Here is a 13,660-nt window from a genome sequence, read left to right as displayed (position 1 = left end):
TGGTGCTCCCACGATTCCTGTATGCATTCGAAAACACGCCATTTCCAGTACCTCAAGGCTACTTTATGTCGATAGCGGCAGAGGTCTCAAGTCTGTTATGGGGGAACAAACCGGCACGCATCGCGCAGGGCAAACTAGTTAGGGGATGGTATAATGGCGGAATAGCTCTCCCAAATACACAATTGTATTATTGGGCAGCCCAGTTGAAAGTCATTAATCAGTGGATACACGCCCCGCAAACAGACCCTGCGTTCAAAGCTGATAGACAAGGGTTGGAAGAGGAAGGAATTATGCAGTACTTTACAACAAAAAACAACCCCTTCCTTAATCGGGCCTGCATTGCAGACAGTCAACATATGGCATGCGGCACACGCTAAACTGGGCTGGCAAGGAGTTATAACCCAACTTACTCCACTCTGGGACACGCGGCGGCTTGGGAGACTCAAGAATAGTAAGGGATTTGCCCAGTGGGATGCAATCGGCATTTCCATGGTGGGTGACCTATGGAATAAAGGGGAGGTGGTCACATTTGAACGCCTTAAAGAACAATATGGGCTGGCACCCTCGGAAATATTTCGATACACACAGATCAAACATGCGCTGCAGGCAGCCTTACCACCTGGCACCAAGGTCCCAGAGGCCACTCCCCTAGAAGATAGGCTACTAAATGACTATATGCACAAAAAGGCTACTTCCCTCACCTATCGAAAGCTCGTTAACAATTTACCTGATCCTACGGTAGCACTCAGGGAAAAATGGATCCGAGATGTAGGGGAACTTGACGACACCGAATGGCAGGGGGCAATAGCGTCCCCACGTGAAGTGGGAATACCCTCGAAACTCAGGTTAGTGCAACTCAAAATATTACATCGTACCTACTACACTAGACTAACCCTCTGCAGAATAGGGATGACCACACACCCGTACTGCCTGAGGGGGTGTGGGGAGGAGGAAACGTTTTATCACACCATATGGCAATGTCCGAAGATTGAAGTGTACTGGGTAAAGGTAATGAGAATGATATCACAAACTGAGGAGGTGTCACTGGTGCCAGAACACAAGAGGTGTTTGTTGAATGTTTGGGAGCCGAATGACCTTACTATCCCAGCACAAGATTGGGCTACAATGGGCATAATGATTGCAAAGCATAATATTGCCCAAAAATGGGGTGCGGAAGAGTCACCCACACTTGCCGCTTGGTGCAAAGACATAGACACGGCAATGGTGGCCGAAAAAGCAGTGTTCATCAATCGAGGATGTCCCCAAAAGTGGAATAAAGTATGGGGGGCTTGGAATAAATTCAGGGGTTACATCTGTGAACCACCCAGGCTGCAGACGGACGGGGTTTCTGAAGAGGTGGATGGAGGGGAGATATGAGATTAACAGGGAATACTGTTATACCTACGACTGCGGATAATAATGATGTGCAAAATGTCAAAGGAATGTTTAATAATGGACTGCACGGTATGTAGGTGCTAAATGACTGAACGTTGTATTGTTTCTAATGAAAATAATTTAAAAAAATAAAATAAAAAAAAATAAAAAGAATATAACAAACTATTTAAAAAGATTACAACTAACTAATTGACAATAAGCTAAAGGGAGATACATCATGAAGGAAGAATATTTGGTAGATTTTTTTAATGGGTGTGAAGTGATAGGGAAAAAAAGATGGTGATTAAGGGATAAGGTGTAGAGACCAGACTTTAGGCTTTAATCTGATGAGAGGAGAACAGAAAAAAAAAACAGTGAGTAATGCTTGACAGAGCAGATTATGGGGTGCGTTTTGAAAGGTTGAAAGTTACAGAGCAGATAATTGTGCCATAGCTAAGACAAGAAATATTATGTTGAAGATCTTTAGGTTATTACCGTTTTCACGCTTTTTAAAATATGCCCAGAGTTTGTCTGCTCTTTTCTGCGGCGTGTTCTCATCTTCTGGTAGGTGCTTGTGTTCTGTCGGTGGAATCATCTTGAATATAGCCTGTGGGAGATCATAAAACATAACTACATTTCAATAGATTGGCTAATGAGGTTTCTCTTTACCTCTAACTACTTTAATGTATCATTATATTATCTTGCTCAGTAATAAATACTGTACTACACCTATCACACTGAAAGAATTCCTTGTTTGTTGCAAAAGTATTTTGGAAATAAGCTTTTTCTATTTTGCCAGATCTCCGGTTTACCACCTTAAAGTAATATCTGCAGACTTGACTTCTTCAATAATTTTTGTAATATCTTCCGTCTTAATTTCATAAATAGCTGGTTGTTTCACATTGTTCCCCACACACTGTTTTTTTATACAATGACATGGACCCATGGGAACTGATAAGGATCCCATGTTAAAGAGATGTTATCAAACCTGTCCAACTGCATATTTTTCAAATATATTTTATGATTCTGCTTGACACTTTAGAAGAATAACTGCTAGTGCTTATGTAACCAAGATCCTTTTAAGAGTCATTTTTAAGATCTTGATAGTTAATATGGCTAACATTTTATTTAGATGTTGCTTGTATGAAATTCTGTCCCCCACACCCATTAAGAGAAAATTGTTATTGACAATACCTAGTAGTTTTTAAATCAAGTAAAACAGTAAGAATAAAAACCATCTCAGTTACCAATGTCTTCTTTATTCTAGTGACTTTGCTGTCTCTAGACTCATTTGTAAGCTCTCCTTACCTGTTAATGTCCACACGTGGTTTACTTTATTTCTTGAAAATATTTTAAATCTGTTTATTATTATGCGGTTTCTATGCCCTAGATTGTTTTATTTTTATTGCATGTTTATTCTGCTATCCATTTTGTATTGAATGCATTTTTTTCTGGACATATATTATAAAACTAAGTCCCTGCATATCCAATGTAGGGGTTTATTTAAGACTCGTTGCTGATGCACTTTTGTATGGGTGTGGGGTTTATACATTTTAAAAGTGAATAAATGACTAGATTTTCCCATTACAATTCAAAATGAATAGTTGCAAATATGACAATTGCATCCCAACAGGTTACTGAAATGGTAAAAAATGATTGCATTTTCCAAGCGTGTCACTCACTTGGGTAGCACATAAAAAGCATTGTAAATGCTTCACAGAAGATTTGGCACTCAAAGTGCAAACATATTTACATGCCAAATTCTAACTAAGAGACACATATATCCACATTTATTAGGCAAAAACCAGTCCCTGATTCATGATATTAGAAATGCTTGATCTTTGCAATCAATAATGGTGGGATTTTGCTCTTGTAAATGGATTTACATGCACTTAAAATGAAGCCAGTATGATGGAACTTTGTGTGAGTGAATGTGATTACGGCTGCAGTAGTTTCACATTGGTAAAGTTACTCCTGGAATTCTTTGTCAATTTCAAGAAATACTTTGAGTGATCCTGTGGGAGTAAGTACACACATTTCTAAGCAGATTCTATGTTAGGCAGGCCCTTGATATTTTGGAGCATCGATGAGGATGAAGATACAACGGCAGAGAGTTAAGAAGGAATGGAATTCAGGCGGACATTATTATTATTATTACTGTTATTTGTAGAGCGCGCAGCTACCTCCAACGGAGGTGTACCGGCTCTAGCAGCATGAGCAGAAGTGTAGTCAAGGCACTGGAGACAAGGACATGGAGAATCTATCTTAGAAAGTAACTAACACAAACTGTTCTTCAGTGCAAAGAGGTCAACCTCTCTTGTATCACTTTTAATAAAACTTTTAGGGCATCATTCACAAAACTTGTTGCCTGTAGAAAATGCCATATGAGTTCTAAAAGGGTGGATTCCCAAACAGTGATTCATAAATTCAGAATTTGAGTAAGGGGCCGATTATGATGCAGTCTGAAACGTCTCTGGCACATCGGTTGGAGCTGTTCCGACTGCATTGTAATCGGCTGTTCGGATTCCTTTCTGACCAACCTATTTTGATGGGGTCGGTCAGACGGGAATCTGATTCGGATTTCCAAATAGCCTCCAACGGGCTCGGAGAGCCTGTCTGCCATTCGGAAAGCCTTCAGTAATCCCTTGGCCGGCTCTTTCCAGCTGAGGGATTACAATGGCATATTTTCACAGCCTTTCTGTGCTGGCCTTTCCAAAACAGAAAGGCTGCAGGAATCTGTCTTTGGGGGGCCCCAGCAGGGCCACCATGGGTGGAAGGCTGCTGAATGGTGGCCTAGGGAGCACCTATGGTGCCCCCATGTTGATCCCTGCACCCTGTGGCAGGCACCTTGAGGTACCTGCCACGGGGTGCAGGGATGAACTGCACCTCTGCTCTTAACAATGCATGCTTCCATTGTCAAGAATAGGATTGCTACCGAATAGGGTTCAGTCGCATCCTACTTGCTGGGCTGGAACCGACAACAGGAGGTCGTTCGGTTTCAGTTCCCAAATGACGTCGGGCGGACTCCGGTCCTTCCGGCATCGTAATCGGGCCCTAAGTCTCCCAGTACAGCAGATTTCCACCATCATAACTTTATGATTGGGGTGGGGTATGCTGGAATTGCCAATTGAATATCCACAAAGCCATAGCTTTGTAGGCATTCATAAATATTCCCAAGGACGTTTCATAGTGGATCTGTGCACCTAACCATGTCGTAAAAAAGAGGCTGGTTGTGAAAGTTCTTGAAACTCCCTCATGTTTTGAATATTGGCAGATAACATATTTCTTCATGTTAGAGAAAAAAATAAAACGTTATAGTGCTTACAAAAACAAATAAAATGCAAACTTTCTAAGAAATAGTAGCTTTTAAAAAAACATAAGCAATGCCTTATAAAGTTACTCATATTTTTGCAAATAAGACCCATTGTTCAGAGCTTGGCCTCCAGACATTTTTTTATCATATTAATATTAATACAAATTTGTGCCAGCAAAAACAAGAAGCTGAAGGAGACATGACAAATGGTTTTAATAAGTTTCTACAAATACTGACATGTACATATGAATATTCTATATTATAAGGTTATAAGCTGTCACGTGAAACATGAAAGCTCCTAAATCCAGATTTCTGTTATTGGCAACCTCACCCACGATGAGTCAAATTCTCCTTCTTAAGGGGACAAAATACCTGAATGTGCAATACTGATAAGAAAACAAAAATACCCCGGCTTACTCAACATCATGCAATACTGTGTGAAAAAACGTCTGCACTGTCCTGCGGTAAGACACTTTTTAAGTGCAGTATTAAGTTTGTTCCATGCTGCATGACTCATAGGAAATTGTGTTGTGACCATTTGCTTCACACAAACAAGAAATTGTGCTGCACAACTGGGCTTGCATCCAAAAATTTGCAAAAAGTGCAGAAAAGTAGCTCGAGAGTGTGGGAATTGATCAGGACTCCCAAATAGCTGATTTATAGAGCCATGATCTGCAGACTAACTCAGGGAGCCAAGAACCCCAGAACAGTGGTGATAGGAAGATGAAGATAAGATGAGAATCCGCATCCGTGAGGTCTGGGAACATCAGGAGGTGCTATTTGTCTCATGCAAACTTCTACCGCCCAAAAAGTGTCCTATGGAACACCATCTTGGGAAAATTAAATGTGGTGGCACCCATAAGGAAGACTGGGAATAAACTCAAAAATGCTTTCATGATGACAAGCACCATACCAAAGAAATGTGGTGGTCTTGGGGGCGGTGGTTGTCGGGGTGGTTGTGGCGTTGAAACTGTCGTGGATTTCGGCGATCTTGCGGTGGAAGAAGGTGGCCAGCGAGTCGCACAGATCTTGCGAGGTCGGGATGTCGTTGGTGTTAGAGCTGGGGTTGGAGAGTTCCTTCACGATGTTAAAGAGCTCTTTGCTGTTGTGTGTGTTGTTATCTAGGCGGTCTTTGAATGAGGCCCTCTTGGCGGCTCTGATGAGTTGATGGTGTCTGCGGGTGGTGTTCTTGTGGGCTGCGTAGCTGTCCAGTGTTGGTTCGCGGAGCCAGTTCTTCTCCAGATTTCGGCATGTTTGTTTGGAGGCCTAGAGCTCTTCGGTGAACCAGGTGGCTTTCTTGCTGGTGTGGCTGTTGGACGGTATCTTGAGTGGGGCGAAGGTGTTAGCGCAGTCGTCGATCCATTGTCTGAGGTTGCGGGCGGTGGTGTTGTGGTCGGTGGAGTCGGCGGGTGGGCTCTGCGCAAGGGTGGTGGTCAGCTGGTCTTCGGTGACTTTGCTCCAGCAGTGTCGAGGAATCTGTTGGGTGTGGTGGGCTTCCTGAAGGTGAAGTGGATGCAGTGGTGGTCGGTCCAGTGAGGTTCCGTGGTGTGGTTGAAGGAGACGTGGGGGCTTGCGGTGAAAATGGGGTCGAGCTTGTGGCCGGCGGCGTGGGTGGGTGTTGTCACGAGCTGTCTGAGTCCGAGGTTGGCGAGGTTGTCGATTAGGGTGGTGGAGTTGGTGTCGTCGTTGTTCTCGAGGTGGAAGTTCAGGTCCCTGAGGAGGATGTAGTCCGTGGAGGCGAGCGCGTGTGTGCTGATGAAGTCAGCAATGGAGTCGCTGAACTGTGGTCGGGGTCCGGGGGGTCTGTAGACGAGGGTTCCTCTGAGGGTGCTGTTGGGGTCGGTGTGGATCTGGAAGTGCATGTGTTCGGCGGTGCCGAGAGTGTCTTCGGTGTTGGTCGAGACTCTGAGGGTGTTCCTGTGGACAATGGTGATTCCTACGCCTTTGGTACGGTCCCTGCGGGTGATCTTGTACCCTTCCAGGATGGCTATGGCGATGTCGGGAGCTGAGGTGAGTTCAGCCAGGTCTCTGTCAGGAAGGCGACGTCTGGGGAGGTAGAGTCGAGAAGGTCTCAGAGTTCGATGGCGTGTTTGCGGGCGGAGCAGGTGTTGAGGAGGATGCATCTGAGGTAGTTGGGTTCTTTGGTTGGTGGTTTGGCGGGCCGGGTGCTGGTGAAGCTGCAGTTCCGGCAGGTGAAGGGTCCTTGGGTGCGCTTCGGGGTGGCCCGGTAGCAGGGTATCGACTTTGCCATGCCCTGGGCTAAGGCTGCCTGCCACTCAGCTGCAGATGATGGTCATCAGCTAAGTCCTGCAACCATTCTCCAAATACAAACATGTTTTTCATAAGGTGTCTTGCAAACTAATACAGGTCATATCAGGAGACGGTATATTGGTTTTTCCAGTGCGGTCTGTATTGCGTAGTTCATTTTTCTATTAGATGGATTCTGAAGTAGCAAACGTTTTCTCTGAAGAAACCAAGCTGACAAAGACAGTTTCAAGAAAAAATAAATTACAATGACTTGCCTCATTTTAATGACTAATTCTCAGATAACCAAAGAACGATATATAAAATGCAACTTTTGGAAGGCCCATCCCTGACATTCTTATTCCTTCCTTGCTTCCTCTCCTTTTATAGACTCTGGGGCATATTTATGACTGTTTTGTGTCACCCTTCCACCACGCAAGGAGGCGCAAGAGAGATGCAAAACCGAAGTCGAATTTATCAAGTCACGCAAGGCCACCTTGCATGGCCCTGAGTTACTTGATAAATCCAGAGTAATGCAACGCAGAGCAAATCGCAGTGTTGCGTTACTCTGCTCCAGGGAGGTGTTCTGTGGATGGAGTGTGGGTGTTCAACTACTAACTTCAACAGTGAAGCTCTGACTTTATAACATCATTCACTATTAAGCCTTCCTCAGAAGCAGTGGCGATCACAGAGTTTGCTGTCGCCAGGGACGGTCAGTGGAGGTGAGAGCGGGAGTGGCGACAGACGACGATGAGCGGGGGGGGGAGGTGACAGACGACGACGAGGGAGAGAAAACTTACCTTGTGCTCGCTGCCCCCCCCCAAAAAAAGTGAAGCTCGTGGTGGAAACTCCCCCCCCCCCAGCTGCGCCATTGCTCAGGAGTATGTAGTAATTACATGTATGCTGCATGAAGTTGTTTAATAATTACTTTTACATAAAACTGTAATTTGTTTTAAGTCAATTAAACATAGTGAGATGAAAATGGTGTGAATATTCCTGCCAGAGGTCATTGGTGGGTTACATATTATTCAAAAAGTAAAAAAGTTAACATTCAAAATTAGAAAATTGGAATAGACCACTCACTATAGGATTCCTTTAAATACCCCAATGTCTCAAGAAATAAAGGTTAATCCAAGCTGTAGGATAAATTTAAAGATTGACCATCAATGACCTTTGTCTTCAATCCATTGGCAAGAGCAGAAGGAGGCTACAAGCAGCATTGGCAAAACAAATATGTGAATATCAAAAAGAAAGAGTGGCGATCACCAGTATAATCACACTCCTTTTAGTTACAAGGATGATTGATGGAATCCCATTTGGATGAGACTTTTTATTCCCATGCTTTAAAAACAGTCCAAAGAACCATGAGCTCCTGAACCACATCAACTGGAAATAGATTCTCATGCAGTCTTTGCTACCTTGAGCATGTAAAGTAAGTTATCAAACCACTGCTTAGAATTGCTCTGTTTCCCTTTCTTTTCATCTGGATTCTTGTATTAACATCTATCAGCATCTTTTCATCATGCTGTGTTGGTTTTACTGGCTATCTCCACCGTGTTCGATACCATCTCACACTTCATACTCCTTGACCGAATCGAGGACTGTGGCAATTCCTATAAAGCCCTGTCCTGGATCAAATCTTTTTTAACTGATAGGAGACAAGTAGGCACATTAGGACCTTTTCCATCTACAGAAAGACCAGTGGCATTAGGAGTTCTGCAGGGCTCATCTCTCAGCCCTGCGCTATTTAATATATACATGGGCCCCCCAATCTCCCTGACTGATTTTTTTTAGAATTGCCACTACATCACACACAGACAATACGCAGCTGACTCTATCATTGGACAAAGGGTCCCTTGTCACAAAACAAAACTTCCAAAACTGTCCCACCGAAGTTATCCTGTGGATGAAAACAAGCCATTTAAAATCAACACATATAAAACAGAGATCATGTTATGTGGCAAGTCAAACTTTTATTCTCCAACCCAATGGTGGCTAAATTCTGTGCACCCCTCCCCCCACAATAGAAGTTGCAAGACACCTAGGAGTAAAGTTAGCACCTCCCTCTCTTTCCATCCTCAAGCTCTTGCAGTGACAGAATGCTTTTAAATCTAATCAAATCCGTAAGAAAGTGTTTTGACTTCCTTCCACTAGCTGCCAGAAATACATTCGCTGTTGCTCTCACCACTTCCAGACTCAACTACTGTAATAGTCACTATGCAGGATCCTTGAAATCAACACTCCACAAACCCCAGATGGTCCAACATGTGGAGGCCAAACTTGAGATGAAACTCCCCAGACGAAGTTCTGCTTCCGCAGCTCTAAAAACGTTACGCTGGTTAACGGTACACAAAAGGATCCTCTTTAAGATCATTATACTGGTCTTCAGAGCATTCAAAGCCACCAGACCTAAATACTTGACTGCCAGATTCACTCACTATACAACCGAAAGAAGCCAGATTCTTTCACACAAATCTTCTAAAGCCACACCCCCCATATTTAGACTTAAAACCTGAGGCTGCAAATCCTTCTCGGTACTAGGATCCAAGGCATGGAACCGACTCCCCAGTTCCTTGCGGTTCACCAAATTGGAAGCCCAATTAAAAAAGCACTTGAAGACCTGGTTCTTTCTGGCCCACCATGGCTCTGTTACTCCCTCATTTACTTACCTCCTGCTTTCCTCTTACTTTTCCTCTTGTAGCACCAGGATATTCCATTGCGGGTGGCACTGCACTGTACGAGTTTCAAATAATTAATTAATTCATCATTTTCTCCCCTTTATCCTAATATCTTGCGCAACTCCTTTTATTCGTCTCCCACTATCCTTTCCTCTCTCTTCTTTCACTCCTTGTGATCCTTCTTGCCTTGAATGAATTTAAAACTTTGTTGCATATGTTTATTATATTTGTGTTATTTATTTACCATATGCCTCTGATCTAGCTATGCATATATTTTTTAACAGTGTACTTTAAATTGCCCAATATGTTAGTCTTCAGTTTTCTAAAGCCCTCTGATGTCCAGCTGGACTATGTTTACACAAATGAAAACTGAAAATAAATTGCAGACTGGCCACTTCATAAAGCAGTTCAGAACTTCAAGGAATGGTGAGTGTGTGAGATTTTCTCTTGCTTATTGAGATGTTGGAGGATATGAGACTGAATATTCTTATCTGTAGGAACTTACCAAGAAGGTCACTCAATTAAAAAAGATTTCTATTGCTCACCAATGTTGAGGGCCAGCTTTATTCTACTGACTAGTAGGGATTACATCTAAGGTTCAGTGCAAGATTTTAAAACTCTTCCTCCATTAATCAAATAACACGAATTGTTCCTCACATTAAACTCAACACTCCACTGTTTTAACTGCATTTAACCAGCTATGTTTATGTCTCATCAACCACAATATTTATATTCAACCCCATGTCTCAGCCACAAGGGCTTGGATATGTTTTTGAGTTTATCAACTTGTGAAAGCGCATGTAAAATTAGGGAAATTCATATGTAAACGTTGGTTACTGCAAGAGGTTGGAGGGTTGGAGCATCCTCAGAACTTTATACATAATATACTCTATATAACCACTCTGTGCCTGCACCCCATTCACCCAAGGATCATGAGGACATTGTGTGGTACTCTGCAATGACATTGCTGGGACACTTGATCACTACCTGCTGTCCTTCAGACCTCCAACACTCCAGCCTCAGCGCTCTGCAGTCTCCAGCCTGCGGTTCCAGCTTGCACTCTTTGCACTCAGTGTGCACCTTCTGCACCTTTGATATCATGCGTGCATCATCCATGCTGCCCACAGCAACACAGCTTCTCTGCTCTGGACCCACAGCTGCCAACATGGCCCCACAGAAAAACAGTTCTCAGATGACATAGCTGTACTCTGCTCCTGTGAGAAGCTTTCTTTCTCAATTGGCAGTTGCAGAGCTGTCACAGGACAAAACGGTAGGCAAAGGACATAATGTTGTTCCTTTGATGCCAAAAGGATGGCAAGCGTCCAGTATGACAGAAACTATGTGCCCCTCCAGCACTCTCATAAATCAGGTGAGAGCTCTGTAAGGAGGCTAACATCTTCCTGTCTCTCCCAAGCTAATTGCTGAATGGCTTGGAAGATTTTGCCCATAAAATGGTGTTTGTGCTGAAAATCTTATCACCCAACAATGACCATCTTAGGTGGGCCTCTCCATTCAAACTACACTGTTACATACAGGCAAGATTGCCAACAATATTCTGCAGCAATACGTGTTAGTTTATAAAGGTTTTTTTTGCCAGTCAGGGCTTCACAAGATTGGCATACAAGGATCTACTCTCAAATGCCTCTTTTCCTTCCTCATGGAAAGAACCCAAAGGATCAGACCGCCACCCTTCACATCAGAGACCAAAAAACTGATATGTAGAGTTCCACAGGGAATGTCCCTGAGCTTCACCCTTTTCAACATATACATGACATGGCTCGCCAACATCATCTGATCACAAGACCTCACTGCCATCTCCTACGCCAATGTCACCCAACTCATCCTCCCCCTGACGGACAAGACAACCACCACCAGAACCAACTTCACCAACTGCATGCCATTGCAGTAGACTGGATGCAGACCAACTGCATAAAGCTCAACTATGGCAAGGTGGAAGTACTGGTCTTCCACATCCTATGCATGTTGCACACGATCTTCAAATGGTTGCCTTGGAACAGGGACTGTCACACAAACACTCATCACCGGCATACTGGACTATGGCAACACTCTCTATGCCGGAATCTCCAAACAACTCTAACACAGACTCCAGAACATCACCTTCACACTCCTACTCGACCTTCCATGTTGCACCCACATCAAACCGCCCCTTGGGAAGCTTCACTGGGTCCCAACGCTCACCTACAAATCTCTACACAACACAGGCCCAGAATACCTGAACAGCTGCACACACTCTTATCAACCCACCAGACACCAATGCTCTGTCTCACTCTCATTTGCACACATTCCCTGAATACATAAAACCAAAACAGGAGGTTGCTTAATCTCCTACATCACACCCAAGACATGGAATGACCGCTCTCAACACATCAGAGCCTCCTCCTCACTTCTTGAGTTCCGCAAGAAGCTGAAGACCTGGCTCTTCGTTAAGTACCTTGGGGACCACACACCCACACACCTGTCCAAGTGCCTGGATACTCTCTTGAATGATTAGGGTGCTATACAAACCAACATAACAGAACAAGTCTGCACTATCTGCACTCAGCTTCCCTCTGACTGGCACAAGTAATTAGTAGGATTCTTCTGCTGGGACTTACACTTCTTTTCAGTCTCTTGAATATTATCATTATAGCATTGTTTGGAATAAGGGCTGTTTTCCCCTGACTTCAGTGGTGCTGCTTCCATATCATTGATATGAAAGAAATATTGATGTAGAATAAATTGACTACTCATCTGTTTTAGTTCAAAGCTGCTTAGGTGTCTCCTATGTTATGTCAAACTTAATAGATTTTTTCAATCAGATGATATTTAGGTAATTCGCCACTGTAAGTTTCTCTATTGATGGGCATAACTACAAATCTAGGACCAGTCTAGAGTGTGTTCTGACTAGCTGATGTTTCTTGCCTTCTTATTAATCTTCTTAAGCATATCTCAATGCTGCACTATGGCTCCACATTATTCATGTGATGCTCAGTTTACCATTTATGGCCCTAAGGGGAAAGAGAGCCTTTGAACAGTTGATAACTTCAAGGGCCAGCAAGCCCTTTAGAGGACGGGGACGCAGCTGGGGTGTTCCTTTCATAGATAAACCTCAGTCTCAGCACTCGATTGGATGGGCCCACCAGCAAGCAAAGTCCTAACTATCTGGGTGACTCCAACATACAGATTGCCATAGGGACATATTTTACAAGGCTTCTGGAGAGTTGGAAGAGGTCAATCTCAGACCAGTGGGTGTTGAGTGTCATAGAGGAAGGCTACCCCATCCTTTTCGATTCTCTACCCCCAGAGTATTGTGTGCACACCCCTCTTCCATCCACCCAAGGAAGCATGTGGCCCTTCTGACTGGCATTCAAGATCTGCTGTAAAAAAGGGCAATAAGACTGGTTCCTCGTTATCAGAAGGGTCATGGATATTCCATTATCTTCATGTAAGAAAGGCATCATGAGATTTCAGACCAGTCTTGGACTTAAAGAGGGTCAACTCTTTTATTCCTCATATTAAGTTCAAAATGTTGTCATTACAGGAAATTCTTCCCTTTCGGAATCAAGTAGAAGTGGTGGCATTGTTGGATCTGTTGGGTGTCTATTTCCATGTGCCAAAGCATCCCTCCTCCCAAAGGTTTCTCAGATTCTGCATGAATGAACAACAATACCAGTTTCAGGTAATCCATTTGGATTAACATCTTCTAGGGTTTTTACGAAAGTATTGGCGCCTTTGTTGGGGGTCATTCATAAGATGGAAATACATGTTTTCCTTATCTGGATGATTGGCTCATGTCTGCTTCTTCTTTTTCTAAGGCAACCAGTCACATCCAGGAGGTATGCAGGATGTTATGTTATGTTATGTTATGTTATAGGTACTTATAGAGCGCAAACAATCATCCCAAATAGGATATCACGGCGCTATTGTGGCAGTGAAGGAAGTGAAGGGAAGTACAAGATGGAAAAATTTTAGTCAGGTTTATGGAAGAGAAATGTTTTCAACTGCTTACTGAAGAGCAGGTGGCTGTTTGTTAGTCTAAGATTCACAGGCA

General features: G+C 43.5%; 1 protein-coding gene across 1 annotated transcript in view; it reads right to left on the bottom strand.

The window, feature by feature from the left end:
• Positions 1–13,660, bottom strand: part of LOC146809705 (visinin-like) — a 71,829-nt gene that overhangs the window by 21,809 nt on the left and 36,360 nt on the right. Inside the window, exon 2 of the mRNA XM_085616543.1 lies at positions 1,870–1,981. Coding sequence (XP_085472669.1) covers positions 1,870–1,981 — 112 coding nt within the window. The remainder of the gene's footprint in view (positions 1–1,869; positions 1,982–13,660) is intronic.

The sequence above is a fragment of the Triturus cristatus genome, chromosome 7, assembly GCF_964204655.1.
Source record: "Triturus cristatus chromosome 7, aTriCri1.1, whole genome shotgun sequence".
In the NCBI taxonomy this organism is placed as follows: Eukaryota; Metazoa; Chordata; class Amphibia; order Caudata; family Salamandridae; genus Triturus; species Triturus cristatus.
Note: the sequence above shows the minus strand (reverse complement) of the source record. Positions and strands in the feature narration are given on the sequence as shown.